This window comes from Siphateles boraxobius, unplaced genomic scaffold (assembly GCF_051911475.1).
Source record: "Siphateles boraxobius isolate OS27281-9 unplaced genomic scaffold, OSU_SipBor_1 46, whole genome shotgun sequence".
In the NCBI taxonomy this organism is placed as follows: Eukaryota; Metazoa; Chordata; class Actinopteri; order Cypriniformes; family Leuciscidae; genus Siphateles; species Siphateles boraxobius.
The window spans coordinates 21009268-21027500 of record NW_027509097.1 but is presented as its reverse complement, the minus strand read 5'-3'; the positions used below and the strand labels follow the sequence as shown (position 1 = coordinate 21027500).

Sequence of the window (18233 nt, the reverse complement as noted above, 5' to 3'; positions counted from 1 at the left end):
AGAAAGAAAGAAGAAAGATTAGTTAGAAAGAAAGAAAGAAAGAAGAAAGATTAGTTAGAAAGAAAGAAAGAAAGAAGAAAGATTAGTTAGAAAGAAAGAAAGAAAGAAGAAAGATTAGTTAGAAAGAAAGAAAGAAAGAAGAAAGATTAGTTAGAAAGAAAGAAAGAAAGAAGAAAGATTAGTTAGAAAGAAAAAGAAAGAAAGAAGAAAGATTAGTTAGAAAGAAAAAGAAAGAAAGAAGAAAGATTAGTTAGAAAGAAAGATTAGTTAGAAAGAAAGAAGAAAGATTAGTTAGAAAGAAAGAAAGAAAGAAAGAAAGAAAGAAAGAAAGAAAGAAAGAAAGAAGAAAGATTAGTTAGAAAGAAAGATTAGTTAGAAAGAAAGATTAGTTAGAAAGAAAGATTAGTTAGAAAGAAAGATTAGTTAGAAAGAAAGATTAGTTAGAAAGAAAGATTAGTTAGAAAGAAAGATTAGTTAGAAAGAAAGATTAGTTAGAAAGAAAGATTAGTTAGAAAGAAAGATTAGTTAGAAAGAAAGATTAGTTAGAAAGAAAGATTAGTTAGAAAGAAAGATTAGTTAGAAAGAAAGAAAGAAAGAAAGAAAGAAAGAAAGAAAGAAAGAAAGAAAGAAAGAAAGAAAGAAAGAAAGAAAGAAAGAAAGAAAGAAAGAAAGAAAGAAAGAAAGAAAGAAAGAAAGAAGAAAGATTAGAAAGAAAGAAAGAAAGAAGAAAGATTAGTTAGAAAGAGAGAAAGAAAGAAAGAAGAAAGATTAGTTAGAAAGAAAGAAAGAAAGAAAGAAGAAAGATTAGTTAGAAAGAAAGAAAAAGAAAGAAAGAAAGAAAGAAGAAAGATTAGTTAGAAAGAAAGAAAGAAAGAAGAAAGATTAGTTAGAAAGAAAGAAAGAAAGAAAGAAGAAAGATTAGTTAGAAAGAAAGAAAGAAAGAAAGAAAGAAAGAAAGAAGAAAGATTAGTTAGAAAGAAAGAAAGAAAGAAAGAAAGAAAGAAAGAAGAAAGATTAGTTAGAAAGAAAGAAAAAGAAAGAAAGAAAGAAAGAAAGAAAGAAAGAAAGAAGAAAGATTAGTTAGAAAGAAAGAAAGAAAGAAGAAAGATTAGTTAGAAAGAAAGAAAGAAAGAAAGAAAGAAAGAAAGAAAGAAAGAAAGAAAGAAAGAAGAAAGATTAGTTAGAAAGAAAGAAAGAAGAAAGATTAGTTAGAAAGAAAGAAAGAAGAAAGATTAGTTAGAAAGAAAGAAGAAAGATTAGTTAGAAAGAAAGAAAGAAGAAGAAAGAATAGTTAGAAAGAAAGAAAGAAAGAAAGAAAGAAAGAAAGAAAGAAAGAAGAAAGATTAGTTAGAAAGAAAGAAAGAAAGAAGAAAGATTAGTTAGAAAGAAAGAAAGAAAAAGAAAGAAAGAAAGAAAGAAAGAAAGTAAGAAAGAAAGAAAGAAAGAAAGAAGAAAGATTAGTTAGAAAGAAAGAAAGAAAGAAAGAAAGAAAGAAAGAAAGAAAGAAAGAAAGAAAGAAAGAAAGAAAGAAAGAAAGAAAGAAAGAAAGAAAAAAGAAAGATTAGTTAGAAAGAAAGAAAGAAAGAAAGAAGAAAGATTAGTTAGAAAGAAAGAAAGAAAGAAAGAAAGAAAGAAAGAAAGAAAGAAAGAAAGAAAGATTAGTAAGAAAGAAAGAAAGAAAGAAAGAAAGAAAGAAAGAAAGAAAGAAAGAAGAAAGATTAGTTAGAAAGAAAGAAAGAAAGAAAGAAGAAAGATTAGTTAGAAATAAAGAAGAAAGATTAGTTAGAAATAAAGAAGAAAGATTAGTTAGAAAGAAAGAAGAAAGATTAGTTAGAAAGAAAGAAAGATTAGTTAGAAAGAAAGAAAGATTAGTTAGAAAGAAAGAAAGAAAGAAGAAAGATTAGTTAGAAAGAAAGAAGAAAGATTAGTTAGAAAGAAAGAAAGAAAAAGAAAGAAAGAAAGAAAGAAAGAAAGAAAGAAGAAAGATTAGTTAGAAAGAAAGAAAGAAAGAAAGAAGAAAGATTAGTTAGAAAGAAAGAAAGAAAGAAAGAAGAAAGATTAGTTAGAAAGAAAGAAAGATTAGTTAGAAAGAAAGAAAGATTAGTTAGAAAGAAAGAAAGATTAGTTAGAAAGAAAGAAAGATTAGTTAGAAAGAAAGAAAGAAAGAAAGAAAGAAAGAAAGAAAGAAAGAAAGAAAGAAAGAAAGAAAGAAAGAAAGAAAGAAAGAAAGAAAGAAAGAAAGAAAGAAAGAAAGAAAGAAAGAAAGAAAGAAAGAAAGAAAGAAAGAAAGAAAGAAAGAAAGAAAGAAAGAAAAAAGAAAGATTAGTTTGAAAGAAAGAAAGAAAGAAGAAAGATTAGTTAGAAAGAAAGAAAGAAAGAAAGAAGAAAGATTAGTAAGAAAGAAAGAAAGAAAGAAAGAAAGAAAGAAAGAAAGAAAGAAAGAAAGAAAGAAAGAAAGAAAGAAAGAAGAAAGATTAGTTAGAAAGAAAGAAAGAAAGAAAGAAAGAAAGAAAGAAAGAAAGAAGAAAGATTAGTTAGAAAGAAAGAAGAAAGATTAGTTAGAAAGAAAGAAAGAAAGAAAGATTAGTTAGAAAGAAAGATTAGTTAGAAAGAAAGAAAGAAAGAAAGAAGAAAGATTAGTTAGAAAGAAAGAAAGAAAGAAGAAAGATTAGTTAGAAAGAAAGAAAGAAAAAGAAAGAAAGAAAGAAAGAAAGAAAGAAAGAAAGAAGAAAGATTAGTTAGAAAGAAAGAAAGAAAGAAGAAAGATTAGTTAGAAAGAAAGAAAGAAAGAAGAAAGATTAGTTAGAAAGAAAGAAAGAAAGAAAGAAGAAAGATTAGTTAGAAAGAAAGAAAGATTAGTTAGAAAGAAAGAAAGATTAGTTAGAAAGAAAGAAAGATTAGTTAGAAAGAAGAAATATTAGTTAGAAAGAAAGAAAGAAGAAATATTAGTTAGAAAGAAAGAAAGAAAGAAAGAAAGAAAGAAAGAAAGAAAGAAAGAAAGAAAGAAAGAAAGAAAGAAAGAAAGAAAGAAAGAAAGAAAGAAAGAAAGAAGAAAGATTAGATAGAAAGAAAGAAAGAAAGAAGAAAGATTAGTTAGAAAGAAAGAAAGATAGATTAGTTAGTAAGAAAAAAAGAAAAAAGAAATATTAGTTAGAAAGAAAGAAAGACAGAAAGAAAGAAAGAAGAAAGATTAGTTAGAAAGAAAGAAGAAAGATTAGTTAGAAAGAAAGAAGAAAGATTAGTTAGAAAGAAAGAAAGAAGAAAGATTAGTTAGAAAGAAAGAAAGAAATAAAGAAAGAAGAAAGATTAGTTAGAAAGAAAGAAAGAAAGAAAGAAAGATAGATTAGATAGATAGATAGATGGATAGATGGATAGATGGATAGATGGATAGATGGATAGATGGATAGATGGATAGATAGATAAGTTCATTAGTACATATAGAATGGTAGTTTAATTGAGTCTTGGGCTTCAGGGAGTTTAGATTTGAGTTTTTGTGTTGTACACTGCTGGGCCACCGTAGCCTTGGCTCAATTTGAACTGTTGCAATGAAAGTCAATGGGATTTTTATGATTTTTAATATTAATTTTTAAGAAATCTGAAAGTCAAATCAGTCTGAAAAGATATAGCACACTAAGTCAGAACAGTCTGAACGTCTGACCCGAGTTTGGAGTTTGTAGAGTTAAAGCTCTAGGAGGAGTAGCAGTCAGAAAATTTTGGTTAAGAAAAAGAAGAAAAAGAATAATAATAAGTTTAAATAGGATTTCAGTAAGTTGGCTTTCACAAGCCAACTTAAATAGGATTTCAGTAAGTTGGCTCTCACAAGCCAACTTAATAATAATAAGTTTAAATAGGATTTCAGTAAGTTGGCTCTTACAAGCCAACTTAATAAGTTTAAATAGGATTTCAGTAAGTTGGCTCTCACAAGCCAACTTAATAAGTTTAAATAGGATTTCAGTAAGTTGGTTCTTACAAGCCAACTTAATAATAATAATAATGTTTAAATAGGATTTCAGTAAGTTGGCTCTTACAAGCCAACTTAATAATAATAATAATAATAAGTTTAAATAGGATTTCAGTAAGTTGGCTCTCACAAGCCAACTTAATAATAATAATAATAATAGGTTTAAATAGGATTTCAGTAAGTTGGCTCTCACAAGCCAACTTAATAATAAGTTTAAATAGGATTTCAGTAAGTTGGCTCTCACAAGCCAACTTAATAACTACATAAATGTAGAAGTTAATAACAGTCATCCATGTTTTGTTTCAAAACAACTAAATTTTGATCAATTATACAGCTAATCATCCAGACAATATTATATTCATACCTGTAGAACTGCCCATTTTTTTTATATATAATGCAGAGAATGGCATCAAGCAATTCATCTTCAGGAAGAAACACGCTGGTAAATCTACACAGTTTGAATTTGTTACGGAAGAAAATGATGGAGTCCTAGGGGGGAAAAAACAGTAATTAAATAACTATCTGACATGACTCCAAAACATCACATTATATAGATTTTCAAATATCTTGAAATAATAAAGACTTGGATAAATACTAAACAATAAATAATTATTATAAATCAGTGCATTTTACAGCAGCAAACAAAGCTATCATAAGACTTCAGAATGCTTGGGGAACAAGCCATATTTGCTACTTTTATGATATAAACAGCTCGTGGAAATATAGCAAAATTCTGCTATTCTCATCTGCCTTCCATGGACAAGGTTCCCACTCTTTCATGAACATCAGATTCAAGGACTTTTTAAAGCAACTTTTGTTTTATACCAAGCACAATAAAGACAATAAAGATGGGTTTGTTACTGCCAACCTAGACCGTGTCTATCATTACTGCATTAATGTTGAGGCATAAACTGTCAACTAAAATCAAATTTAAGGTGCATTTGACTTTTTAAGGAGAGAAGGCTGAACGAGTGAACGAGAGATCCAGTTTGCAGCTTTCTTATTCCTACTGTTAAAGGGGTGTTATAATGCCCTTTTCACAAGATGTAAAATAAATCTCTGATGTCCCCAGAGTGTATGTGTTTAGCTCAAAATACCCCACAGATATTTTTATATAGCATGTTAAAGTTGTCACCTTTTTGAGGGTGAGCAAAAACGCACCGTTTTTGTGTCTGTCCCTTTAAATGCAAATGAGCTGCTGCTCCCGGCACAGGGGGCAGAGCTTCTTAGCAACTCTTATTACCTCACAGAGACATGCACTGACAATTTCAAAAACGTTTAGCCTTTTATGTTTAAACCGGAGTCACAAAGATGGAGAGAAGTGACAACATGTAGACAACATTTCTGAATGGTTAGTTGATGAATTTATGTAACCTATGTGTAGTTATCTTCTAGTTATTGATTAGCATATTCTGTCTTGATAAACCCCGCCCTAGGAACACGATTTATAGATTATGTAAATTTTATTTAGGGTTAGTGATGTCACTAACCCGGGAGGAATGTTGTGTAGTCCCTACCAGCCGTTTGTTGTAGTCCTTAAAAAGCAGTTTCTTTAAAAAATATATATATCCCTTTGCTTTGAACTTTGAGCATCGTAACTTTGCAGATGTTGTTGCTCAAATGGCAACATTACACGCTAACTTCATTTTGAAAAGTGAAATCATAAATCAACCACCCCTTTAACATTATTTTGACACTGGTTTTAGATTTCCTTTTTTATGAATCATTACTTGATTAAAATATTTAAATATCCATGAAATTTGCCATTAAATGATATAGATAAGTTAATTGTTAGATATTAAAAAATAGTAAAAATATCCACTGGCTTAATTAATAGGGCAAAGATTACAACTTATGCACTGGAATCGAACTCATGACAGCTTGATTTCTATTCTTAAAACTTAAGTGATTTAATGGTAAAGGATAGGAGAGTATACCAAGATGTAGATCAAGGCAAATGGGATTGCAGGTTCTCTTTTAAAGAAATCTGTTTTCCTTTTATTCTAATAGACACCTTAATTATCTTTATTTCAATAGACACATTCTGCCTATTTGTAGTGTTACAAATTTATTAAATGTCTAATTTAGGTTCAACAGTATTACAAATTTACTAAATGTCTAATTTAGGTTCAACAGTATTTTAACTGAGAAAGTTCACACAAGTGTTTACACTTTGGAGGCATAGCTTTAACATTAACTTTTTGTTACTTCTCAAGAACAGCTGGGCTTTGTTTCTCTATGATAAGGCAGGTCTGAGGAATCTCCAGGAAACAGGCTTTTATTTACCTACTTTGTTTCTCTATGATAAGGCAGGTCTGAGGAATCTCCAGGAAACGGGCTTTTATTTACCTACTTTGTTTCTCTATGATAAGGCAGGTCTGTGGAATCTCCGTGAACAGGCTTTTATTTACCTACCTTGTTTCAGAGGCTCTGAGTTACACTGTCATGATGATCTCCAACTTTATGTAAATCCCTCCCCCTTAAAAGGTATAAAACACTGTGTTTTAGCTATTGAGTTTAGACTTGGATGATGACTATAGCGATGCAACAGCAAAGTCCTCAATAAAGAGTAACTTCTGCTTTGAAAGATATCCCAACGTCTTCTGGTTTTCGCTTCTGAGTTGCCTACACTTTAGAAGAAAAAGTTCACAACACTATAAATAATCTATCTCTGACATTATGTATATGTATATATTTGTATTTCTTTTATTATTATAATTTATGTATGTGTATCTGTTTCTCTTGTGATTTAAAAAAAAAATATTACAAATTATTTGGTAATCACCTGTACAGGGTATCTGCAGGGTTTAAAAAAAAGCCTTTTAAGACCTGCACGAATAAAATTAATACAGTATTGGGGAGATCTATGTTTATTGTAAGACTGATGCCACACTGGACCACAAGAGAGCTACTCTTTGAAAAAAACAAAGGAAATTAACATTTGAACTCTCTCTTGCAAAATTAGCATCCCCTCCCAAGATGCAATCACACTGAGTCAATCACCTCAGAATTGTCTTAATTTACATTTCTTTCTTTTCACCCCCATCTTCCCCCATTTCTTCTCTCCACTCCGCATGCTGAAACCATCTGATATTCACCCAAAAATCTTTATGGTTTAATGTGAACAATTATCATACAATACTATACATGTTTGGTATCATTTGAAGGTCTCATTTCCAAAGAAGTAAGGCAAAAGGTAATAAAGGTTTAAATATTTTTTTTTAAGAGATATTTTGTTTTCTGTGGAGGGTAGATCCTCTGCCAAGGTCTTTCATGTAAATTGTCTTCTGACCTCATAAGGTGTAAACTACCTAGATCTAGGACCTTGATTAATGCAAATTCCTAATGTAAGATCAAGTTTCACTTTGGTAGATGGTTTGTCTTGGTCTGAGTATTTAAAGAATGAAACTACTTTGCAACACTGTAGGGATGGGACGATTACCGGTTTCACTAGAAACCACGATAAAATGTACTGACGGGTAGTAATATCGTTAAATTCAATTATCATTAAAACCGTGTTTGATTATTGCAATTTTAATAACTCACAATAAATCCTGTCCAGCCAGCACAATCTGACGCAGGCGCGCAATGTTGGGGTTTTTCTTTTTATTCGAGAAGGAATGGCGGAAGGCGGTGACCGTGTTCGGGAGATTTTTCAGCCTTTTAAGAGGACCAAATCTGAGGTGTGGTCATATTTTGGCATTTACAAAAATCCTGAGGGAAACTTAATCGAGGATGGTCACTCTGTCTGCAGAACATGCACAAAAAAGTCACTGCAATGGGGTAAATACTTCAAATCTGCCGAGTTGTCCTGTGTGACCATCATCCACTGTTGTAGCGAACATCTCAATACTAAAACTACGTCTGGGAAATAATTGGGCACAAAATGTTGTTTTGAGTTAAAATATTTTATCATATCACTCACTTGAAATAAACTTGAAGCATACGCAAAGAAAAGTTCACAGCAATAAGTGGCTTAGAGCCAAAGACGAACGAACAAGTTCAAACAAGACTATTAAGACTGACATTTAAGAGATAATAATGTATATTCATTGTACACTTATTAAACCGATTTTTTTTACGACATAATTACGGGGACATATTGAATAGAGATGAATGTCTCTATTCTTTCCTGTAAAATCCATTTTGTACAGCGTAAAAAACTCGTCCAGACAAGATGATCACAACAATATTATCAAATTCTGTAAACAATAAATCAACTCTGATTTCATTTTCAATACAATCAAAAACGGAGACGCAAGATGAAAAGTTGTATTTGATGCATGGATGTGCGCTGAGTTATATGTTGCTATTGACGACGGTCATTATAAGGAAGGAAATGCCACAGAATAGTATCTTACTTTAAAAAGTGCATAGAGCTGCTCGTTTTATTTGTTGTCTGTTGATTCTCAAATATAAAACTTGTTGAAATGCTTTCAGCGTGAGCATCAGTTCTTTTTTAACACTTTCATCTTGTTTTAACAAAACCGTGATAATATTGATAATCACGATAATTTCGGTCACTATAATCGATATGAAATTTTCATACCGTCCCATCCCTACAACACTGAAAAGATCAAACGCGCAGAAACCTTCACCCGCTCCATTGGAAACTGTTGTTGAAACCGATTGGACGGGCCTTACATTATGATAACATCCTAAACAATAAAATGACTTTAAAAAACACATTATAAACAACTTCAATATTAATCAACAGCTATGTAAAAATATGGGTCGATCTTCGCATTGGTCTGAACAAGGTAGAACACATGCTGAATGAGATGTTATTTCAATCTCTGACAGTAGAAGGTTGTTTCCCGTTACCTTTGTAAACAAAGCAACACTGCCTGTGCTTATAAACACTACTATGTTTGCCATTTGCCCTGTTTCAAAGACAAGGCTTAAGCTAGTCCTAGACTTAAAGGTGACATATTATGCCCCTTTTCACAAGATGTAATATAAATTTATGGTCTCCCCAGAATGTGTCTGAAATTTTAGCTCAAAATAACCGCCAGAACATTTATTAGAGCTTGTCAAATTTGCCCTTTTTTGGGTGTGAACAAAAACGCAGCGTTTTTGTGTTTGACCCTTTAAATGCAAATGAGCTGCTGCTCCCCGCAAAATTCCAGAAGGATGAAGCCTGAGCGAGAGATTGCATGCTTTTCTCGATCTTTTGCCATTGCGTTATAACTGGTTACTCAGTCGTCGTTTGCACCAAATGGCGTTGCCGTGGGTGAAAAAAGTGCAGATTAAAGGGCGGTAATATTATAATAAGATCCCCTTCCTACGTCAGAAAGGGAGCGAAATCTGATTGGCTTATTTTTTTACATGCTTGCAGAAAAAGGCTAGCCTAAACAAAGCTACTGGGTTGTCACTTTACACGTTTTCCTGGTTGGTAGATTCACCAGGGACCCGATTATAGCACTTAAACACAGAAAAGTCAGATTTTCCCCTTTATGTCCCCTTTAAATGCATGTTTGAGCTGTTTTAAGTGAAAGCAACTTGCACTGACATACTGTCTTAACATACATCAGTTCCATTGTTTTGCCTCAAGATGCACACCAGTAATGTTTATAAAAAGCTACTTAAATTGAACTAAAGCATAATCCTGGCCTAATCTAAGCCCTGTCTGTGAAACTGGGCGAATATTTGTTGGAATCATTATTAACCAATTTTTATGTAGCTCAATACTGTGCCAAGCATCATTGAATTTGCATTTCCTTAAAACTGAGCTAGTTAAATAGCTCCACGTTTCTCACACGTTCATCATGCAGGTCTTTCCCCCCAATCACTAGTGCCGTTTCGTTCTGGCAGCGGATTAAGGCTAATTTTAGTAATAGCACAATGCTACTCTAACAAAGTTTTGTTCATATTTATTTCAAGCACTTTCAAGGACCCATGTTTGTTTTTGCATACTTTCCAGCCCTTAAATTCATGTGTCTGAAATTCAAGTGCTTACAAGAAGCGTGGGAACCCTGCATGGAAGAGATTACACAAGATTACACCATGGTAGTTACACCAGAATTGTCATTGTTGTTGATTGCATTGTTGTCCTTTAATAAAGATCTAACCCTTTGTTGTCGACTGGATGGGATCCTGTGATAAGCGGAGCAATGGGAAGCTTGTAAACCGATGTTGTGCCCTCAACAGTCACTGACACACTCACACCTAAAGTACGGGGAACTGCAGAATACAAGAGGAGAAAATAATCAATGACCTTAAAGTAAATAAACACTAGATTGACATTTAAATAAACATTCAACAATTTTGTTGATATGATTTATAAAACATGATTTTCTCACTATTGCCATCAGTGAAGTTCAGTTGGGCTCCAGTTCCCTCTTCAAAGGTATCATTTGGAGAAACGTAACACTGTAGAGATACTAGATGACCGCCACTCCTCGCCGTCAACAGACCCACACTACCATGAAGTATGGTCTCCACAGTGTTGGCATTAGTGGCAATCCTATGATATAGATTGCTTGAGTAATTATAACCTTTCAAAAAAAAAAATTGCAGTATTTTTCTTCGGTACACTATGGTACTGAATGTCAACTGACAGGGATACAGAAACCAGTGCCCGAAAATGATGATATTTACAAACACCAATGGTGAAACTGACTGCTAGAATTTCAATTCATTTGACCAAAAGCAGGTCATAATGGCGTAAAATGCTGAATAACAGACCAGATTATTTTGGATGTGATCAATGACAGGGCAGGTTGAAAAAAAAAGAAAAAATTGTGAACCTCTCTGTTACGATTTCTCCAAAAGCTAAAATAAGTAAATTGGGAAGATGAGATTAAATTGGGAGCTGTACAGATGTTTTGCCTTTTAAATACAGGTACACAACCATGCCATGATCCCAAAAGTTTTCATAGGATCTTAAAAACATATTACAGAGGCGACCGAATCATTGCTAAAGATTCTCCCCCTAGGAGTAATCCTCCCAACTGAGAAGCATGTTGAAAGCAGCATCACGGTTTAGAGCTTCTTTGCTGCATCAGAGCCTGAGCACATTGCAATCACTGAAGGTACAACGAATGTAAAACTGTATCAAGAGATTATACACGAGAATGTCAGCACAGAAGTACACAACATTGCATTTTAGAGACGCTGAGTGATTTAACAAGACAATGATCCAAAAAACACAATTAAATCAACTAAATAATGGCTGAAAAGAAACATATATTTTTCCTGAGTCCTGCCCTTGAGCTATAAATGCAGATAACCAACCCAGAAATAAAGATAAGAATAAGATTCTAACAGACTTATGGGGAGTGATGATTCAAATTGGTCAAAAGTCTTACAAGCAGCTACATAAAACATTTGGTGGAGGTCTTGCTGCTAAAGGATGATTAAGTTTCTAAATTCAAGGGTTCACTTACTTTCTACTTCACTACTTTTTGCATGATCACTCAGTTCTCAATAAATTTCTCAAATTGTTTGAGTAATCAATGCAGAAATCCAGATATCTTCAAAGGATTCACAAACTTGTGACTGACACTGTATGGATGTTATTCATAATAGCTTCTAATGGTTCAGAAACAAAGCAGCTATGCTTATCTGTTGGCAAGGTTTCTACAAGCTATTTCATAGCTCTGTAATTGTTCATTTCTCAAGTCACAAGTAAAAATGTGGGCTTATTCTGAGAACAATTTGCAACTGGCCACTGTCTAACAGCACCATTTCTGTAGAAAAAATAATAATGATTACCATATTCATGTCCCATAGTATTAACATAGTACTGCAAGTTACTTTAAAGAATAATATAATATCACCACAATATACAGGTCCTTCTCAAAAAATTAGCATATTGTGATAAAGTTAATTATTTTCCATAATGTAATGATAAAAATTAAACTTTCATATATTTTAGATTCATTGCACACCAACTGAAATATTTCAGGTCTTTTATTGTTTTAATACTGATGATTTTGGCATACAGCTCATGAAAACCCTAAATTCCTGTCTCAAAAAATTAGCATATCATGAAAAGGGTCTCTAAACAAGCTATTAACCTAATCATCTGAATCAACAAATTAATTATAAACACCTGCAAAAGATTCCTGAGGCTTTTAAAAACTCCCAGCCTGTTTCATTACTCAAATCCGCAATCATGGGTAAGACTGCCGACCTGACTGCTGTCCAGAAGGCCTTCATTGACACCCTTAAGCAAGAGGGTAAGACACATAAAGAAATTTCTGAACAAATAGGCTGTTCCCAGAGTGCTGCATCAAGGCACCTCAGTGGGAAGTCTGTGGGAAGGAAAAAGTGTGGCAAAAAACGCTGCACAACGAGAAGAGGTGACCGGACCCTGAGGAAGATTGTGGAGAAGGACCGATTCCAGACCTTGGGGGACCTGCGGAAGCATTGGACTGAGTCAGGAGTAGAAACATCCAGAGCCACCGTGCACAGGCGTGTGCAGGAAATGGGCTACAGGTGCCATATTCCCCAGGTCAAGCCACTTTTGAACCAGAAACAGCGGCAGAAGCGCCTGACCTGGGCTACAGAGAAGCAGCACTGGACTGTTGCTCAGTTTTGCATGTCATTCGGAAATCAAGGTGCCAGAGTCTGGAGGAAGACTGGGGAGAAGGAAATGCCAAAATGCCTGAAGTCCAGTGTCAAGTACCCACAGTCAGTGATGGTCTGGGGTGCCATGTCAGCCGCTGGTGTTAGTGCACTGTGTTTTATCAAGGGCAGGGCCAATGCAGCTAGCTATCAGGAGATTTTGGAGCACTTCATGCTTCCATCTGCTGAAAAGCTTTATGGAGATGAAGATTTCATTTTTCAGCACGACCTGGCACCTGCTCACAGTGCCAAAACCACTGGTAAATGGTTTACTGACCATGGTATTACTGTGCTCAATTGGCCTGCCAACTCTCCTGACCTGAACCCCATAGAGAATCTGTGGGATATTGTGAAGAGAAAGTTGAGAGACGCAAGACCCAACACTCTGGATGAGCTTAAGGCCGCTATCGAAGCATCCTGGGTCTCCATAACACCTCAGCAGTGCCACAGGCTGATTGCCTCCATGCCACACCACATTGAAGCAGTCATTTCTGCAAAAGGATTCCCGACCAAGTATTGACTATTGTGTGCATAACTGAACATAATTATTTGAAGGTTGACTTTTTTTTTTGTATTAAAAACACTTCTTTTATTGGTCGGATGAAATATGCAAATTTTTTGAGACAGGAATTTTGGGTTTTCATGAGCTGTATGCCAAAATCATCAGTATTAAAACAATAAAACACCTGAAATATTTCAGTTGGTGTGCAATGAATCTAAAATATCTGAAAGTTTAATTTTTATCATTATATTATGGAAAATAATGAACTTTATCACAATATGCTAATTTTTTGAGAAGGACCTGTAGTATTACAATTGTACCATGTCCAAAAATGTCCATTGTACTTTTTTGCTAGTGTATGATACTGGGGAAACGGTTTTATTGACAAATAGGAAGAGAAAAAAAATGTGCCTGAACATATGCATCATCTTGGTGAGGTCTAACTCCAGGGACTGAAGCGCCAAATACATCTTTGTCTTTAGTTTGCTGTGGAATAAAATGAGAAAAAAGTATTAAAATGCAAATAGAAACAGGAACTGAAAGTGTTTAATTATCTAATTTAAAAAAGAGAGAACACACTTGTCTCCAGGGAGCTTATACAGGTTAACCAGACCCTTCAGGTGTTTGGAAAACTCATCAAAATTTTTGTCTCTGTAAAAATAAAAGGTTAATGTTATGGTAAATACATTTACTGCATTGTGTGCTTGTACAGTGACAACTTTACAGTTGTTGTAACTTGTATAAAATAATTTGTTGAGTTTTTGAATCTGACTGGCTCATAGATGACTTCATGATTATTCAGCAGTGTTGCCAACTTAGCGCCTTTGTCGCTATTTTTAGCGACTTTTCAGACCCCTTTAGCGAAATTTTTTTTAAGAAGCGACTAGCGACAAATCTAGCGACTTTTTTAGACAAACCTCAGTAACCTCCAGATGTTACCAGTACTGTTCTGCGAGCGCGAGCTCTTGCTTTCTCCCTGCCGTCACTCTCTCTAACTGCGTCTACCTTGTTCAGTGAATGGCTGAGACGAGCAGCAGCACATTCATGTGTTGAGCGCGCGCCAGTTTTTTCCCCCACGGACTTGTCACTTATCTGCTTCTCTTTTGTTTTATTTTTAAAGAGTTTTGTTTGACCATTTTAATTTACTTTCTTTTCTTGTGATTATTACTTGTAATACTCGCTATCACAGAGCTTTCACCCAGTTCCCGAACTCTCTCAATTCAGATAATTTTACACATATAAAAAGATTTAGTCATTCACTATATCATAGCTACTTGTTCTATTGTCTGACACAAATAATATAGGCAATGAGAACAGCTTTACTGGACATTCGGCTATATTATATTATATTATATTAAAATACAGAATGTTAGCATGAATTTAGAGGGAAAACACATTAGGCAGACAGAGCGCAAGTACGACGCGATGACGTCATGAATAGGCTAATTAGCATATGACGTCATCTAGCGACATTTGGCGACTTTTAGGGAAGGCGTCAGCTACTTTCCTTTGAAAATAGTTGGCAACAGTGCATTACAGTTGCACATTCTTTCTGGGCACTATCAAAATAACAGCAGGTTGGTTTGTTTCTAAGCAAAATATTTATTCAGTGACAAGAAATTTCTCAGATCTACATTGACATTTATTCATTTAGCAGACGCATTTATCCAAAGCGACTTACAAATGAGAACAATAGAAGCAGTGAAACTAACAAAAGGACAACAGGGTTCCAGACTGCGACCGTTTTTGAGAATGTGCGAGTTAAAATTGTATGTGGTCGCATTTGACGCTCGCGCAACAGAACGCCGTTGTATCAGCTGCTGCAGTCCGTAACTCATGTTCAAAATGAACGAGTACATCATGAATCCATTTTCCAAACGGGGTTTTTGACTTATCCTGAATCCCTACGGTACGCTTATAATAAGTGTTTATATTCTGACTATTTTGTCCCGGGCTCGGCTCGGCTGCGGAGTTGCCCAGTGCCTGCGTGACTCGCCATAGACATTAACGGAGAGAAGTAGCTCCGGCTACAGTGTTCTTCCGCACGACACGTGCAGTTTATTTATTGACGAACTTACACGTCACGCGCATTGCACACTGATGGTGAAACGCGCCAATTACGAATTCAGGCATATACAAATGAAATGGTCTCACGAAATACCGAGCCCTTTCCTACGTCTTTTCAGCGGTTAGATGATAGTAATCGATCGACAGAGGAAACTGATTATAAAATGCAGAAGGTAAGGAGTGTGAGATTTCTGATTTTTGTTACAACTATAAACTTTGATAACGGAAAATCTGTATCAGCGTATTATAATACTCTAATCTTTTCAAATGTAATGCATACATTTGAATGTTTAATGATTTTTAAAAGATAGAAAGATGATGCTGATAGAAAGATGATAATAGATAGATAGATAGATAGATAGATAGATAGATAGATAGATAGATAGATAGATATAATATAATTCAAATGTAAATAGATAGATTTATACACTCCTAAACAATGCTGGGTTGTTTAAACTCAAATTGGGGTCAAATATGGACAAACCCAAATGTTGGGATAAAAATGTAATATAATATAACGTAATATATAATAAAATGTAATATATAATATAATTATATTTATACTATATAATATATCTAGTATAAATATAAAAAAAAATTTATATAATATATTACAGGTATTTATGCTGCGACCCAGAAAGCCTTTGCTAGCCTTGGTCCATTAAAACCACTATTCATCAACATGCATTGATTAATCCCATGGCATGTAGCAAAAAAAAAAAAAAAAAAGGTGCGACCAAATCATATGTTGGTGCGACCAACTGAGAAAGTCGGTAGCACCAGTGCAACCAGTGGAAAAGTTAGTCTGGAGCCCTGGACAACAATATGCAAGTGCTATGATCCTTCCCAGTTCTCTTACGAGAGGTTCTCTCGTATTGCGTAAGTTTAGCTTACGCTACGGGAAAGATTCATCTTCTCGAGATACTGAAGCCAAAAAATTATCCTTAATTTTGTATAACTTGTCAACGCAGTGCAGCAGCTAGCAGACCTAGAGCAGGCCATCTCGCGTGCTCATTGGCTGCCCTGCGGGCAACTGCTGCAGCCTACCAGTGCGCCCGGCGTGACGTCACTCCCAATGAAGGGCGCCCGCGCCTTTATAGCGTCACAGCCCACCAGATAGGCGTGGCTTAGCGTATAAAATAGGGGCTGTAGGCTGAATTCTCTGATTTTTCGACTCTTCAGCGAGCTCTTCGCATTGCTGGATTTGATAGAAGCCACCGCCGCCGTCGAACAGCGAACAGCCAGCTTAGGACAGCGCTGAGGAAGCCGGCCGTCTTCGCCACCTTCAGCCATCCGTGCGAGCTACGCTATCCGGCGACGTATCCTTTTTGCAAATCATTCTAAAAGAGCAGCGAGCGTCTTTTTAAAGATGCCTCGCACTTCCTGCGGCTCGTGTAAAGCCCCGCTCAGCGCCGGAGACCACCACCTGATCTGCGCTCTCTGCCTGGGCCTGGAACACGCAGAGCTCACCCTTGCGTCCGGGGGCTGCGAGCTCTGTGAGGAGCTTCCGCTGTCGACCCTGCGGGCTCGACTCGAAGCGTTCAACACCACAGCAGTCACTCCGCCCCCTGTGGGACCGCGCAGAAAGAAGCGCCGTTCCCTGAGACAGCCGGAACCTGTGGCCACAGGACGCGCTCACCGGAGAACCTCCCTCGAGCCTCGCTCTCGCCTTCCCCACCTCTCCTCACTGACGCGCAGCTGCCGCTTGCGAGCCTCACTGCCGTCACTTCGGAGGATGAGTCCGTGGGACACGCCACAAAAGACTGCTGCTCTATCCTGGCATCGGACAGCGAGGAATGGTCGCTTCACTCCGCCTCCTCGTCAATCCAGGAATCCGCCCGTACCCGCGCTGGAGCTGACGCGGAACTTATGCGCCTGCTGACGCAAGCTGTCGACCGTCTCGGGCTCGAGTGGTCGCTGCCGAAGGAACCCGCGCCGAACAGGCTCGATGGCTGCTTCCTTCAAAGTCGCCGCCGCGCAGTTTCAGAAACCAGGCCCGCTCCATTCCTGCCGGAACTTCATGCGGAGCTGACGAAGTCGTGGAATTCACCTTTTTCTGCTAGACTTCAGTCACAGGCCTCCGCGTCGCTCTCCCGAGTGGACGGCGCCGCCGAGAAAGGGTACACAGCGATTCCCCCTGTGGAAGAGGCGGTCGCAGCGCACCTTTGCCCGCCCTCCGCGAGATGGCGGTCACGGTCAGCCCTCCCGTCTAAAGCCTGCAGAGCCACTTCCGCCTTGGTCGGCCGCGCTTATGCCGCCTCCGGCCAGGCCGCGTCTGCTCTACACTCGATGGCTGTGCTTCAGATCCTGCAAGCCGACCTCCTCCGTGAATGGGATGAGAAGGGCCGGGACCCAGCTGCGGTTACGGATTTGAGAAGCGCGACGGATCTTTCTCTCCGCGCCACCAAAGCTGCAGCCCAGGCCATCGGACGAGCCATGGCCGCGTTAACCGTGACGGAGAGGCACCTCTGGTTAACGCTCGCGGATATGAGGGAAACTGAGCGAGCCACCTTTCTGAACGCGCCGCTTTCCCCCACTGGTCTCTTCGGCCCAGCGGTGAACGGGATTGTTGACCGCTTCTCTATGGTGCAAAAGACCACGCAGGCCATGAACCTCTTCCTGCCGCGACGCTCGAGTTCCGCCACAGGCCGCTCTCGCGAGAGACAAAGCCAGCCTCCTGTGCGAACCAGCACCCAGCGTCCAGCACAGCCTCAGCATCAGCCTTCGCAGCGACGTCAGGGCGGCCGCCCTAGATCGCGCTCAGACAGCCGTCGCAGACCGCCGCCCCCCAGAGGGCCTCGGCAAAGGCTCACGCTGAAGTCTGAGCACGCGAAGCCCTCCTAACAGCGGGAGAGAAAAGACGCGCGTGTCCCGCTGCGGCCGGACCGCCGTCAAAGTTCATTTCCCTGTCAGTCCCCTTCGAACAGGCTACTGCAGTGGTTCAACTAGCAGCCAACGAGCCGGTTTATTCACCCTCTCGCCTGCACACAAACGCCGTTTTCACGGCGACCCAGGGAAATCTCAAAAAGAGTATAATGTCTGGTCCGGCTCACGCCGTCAGTGTTTTAAGTGTAGTGAATGTGCCCACGCCCCAGTGTTCACCCCTACACATAAGCACTCAAAATCCCGTGT

General features: G+C 37.2%; 1 protein-coding gene and 1 long non-coding RNA gene across 3 annotated transcripts in view; one reads left to right on the top strand and one right to left on the bottom strand.

The window, feature by feature from the left end:
• Positions 1 to 3381, top strand: part of LOC143710312 (uncharacterized) — an 18386-nt gene extending 15005 nt beyond the window's left edge. Inside the window, exon 3 of the long non-coding RNA XR_013194526.1 lies at positions 3356 to 3381. This is a non-coding gene — a long non-coding RNA (uncharacterized LOC143710312). The remainder of the gene's footprint in view (positions 1 to 3355) is intronic.
• LOC143710236 (mediator of RNA polymerase II transcription subunit 1-like) overlaps positions 1 to 18233 on the bottom strand; it is a 194409-nt gene that overhangs the window by 85540 nt on the left and 90636 nt on the right. For both annotated transcript variants that reach the window (XM_077201241.1, XM_077201240.1), the window contains 5 exons: positions 13614 to 13685; positions 13446 to 13520; positions 10264 to 10427; positions 10033 to 10144; positions 4326 to 4450 (listed from right to left, as the gene is read on the bottom strand). In XM_077201241.1, the coding sequence (XP_077057356.1) occupies positions 4326 to 4450; positions 10033 to 10144; positions 10264 to 10427; positions 13446 to 13520; positions 13614 to 13685 (548 nt within the window). The remainder of the gene's footprint in view (positions 1 to 4325; positions 4451 to 10032; positions 10145 to 10263; positions 10428 to 13445; positions 13521 to 13613; positions 13686 to 18233) is intronic.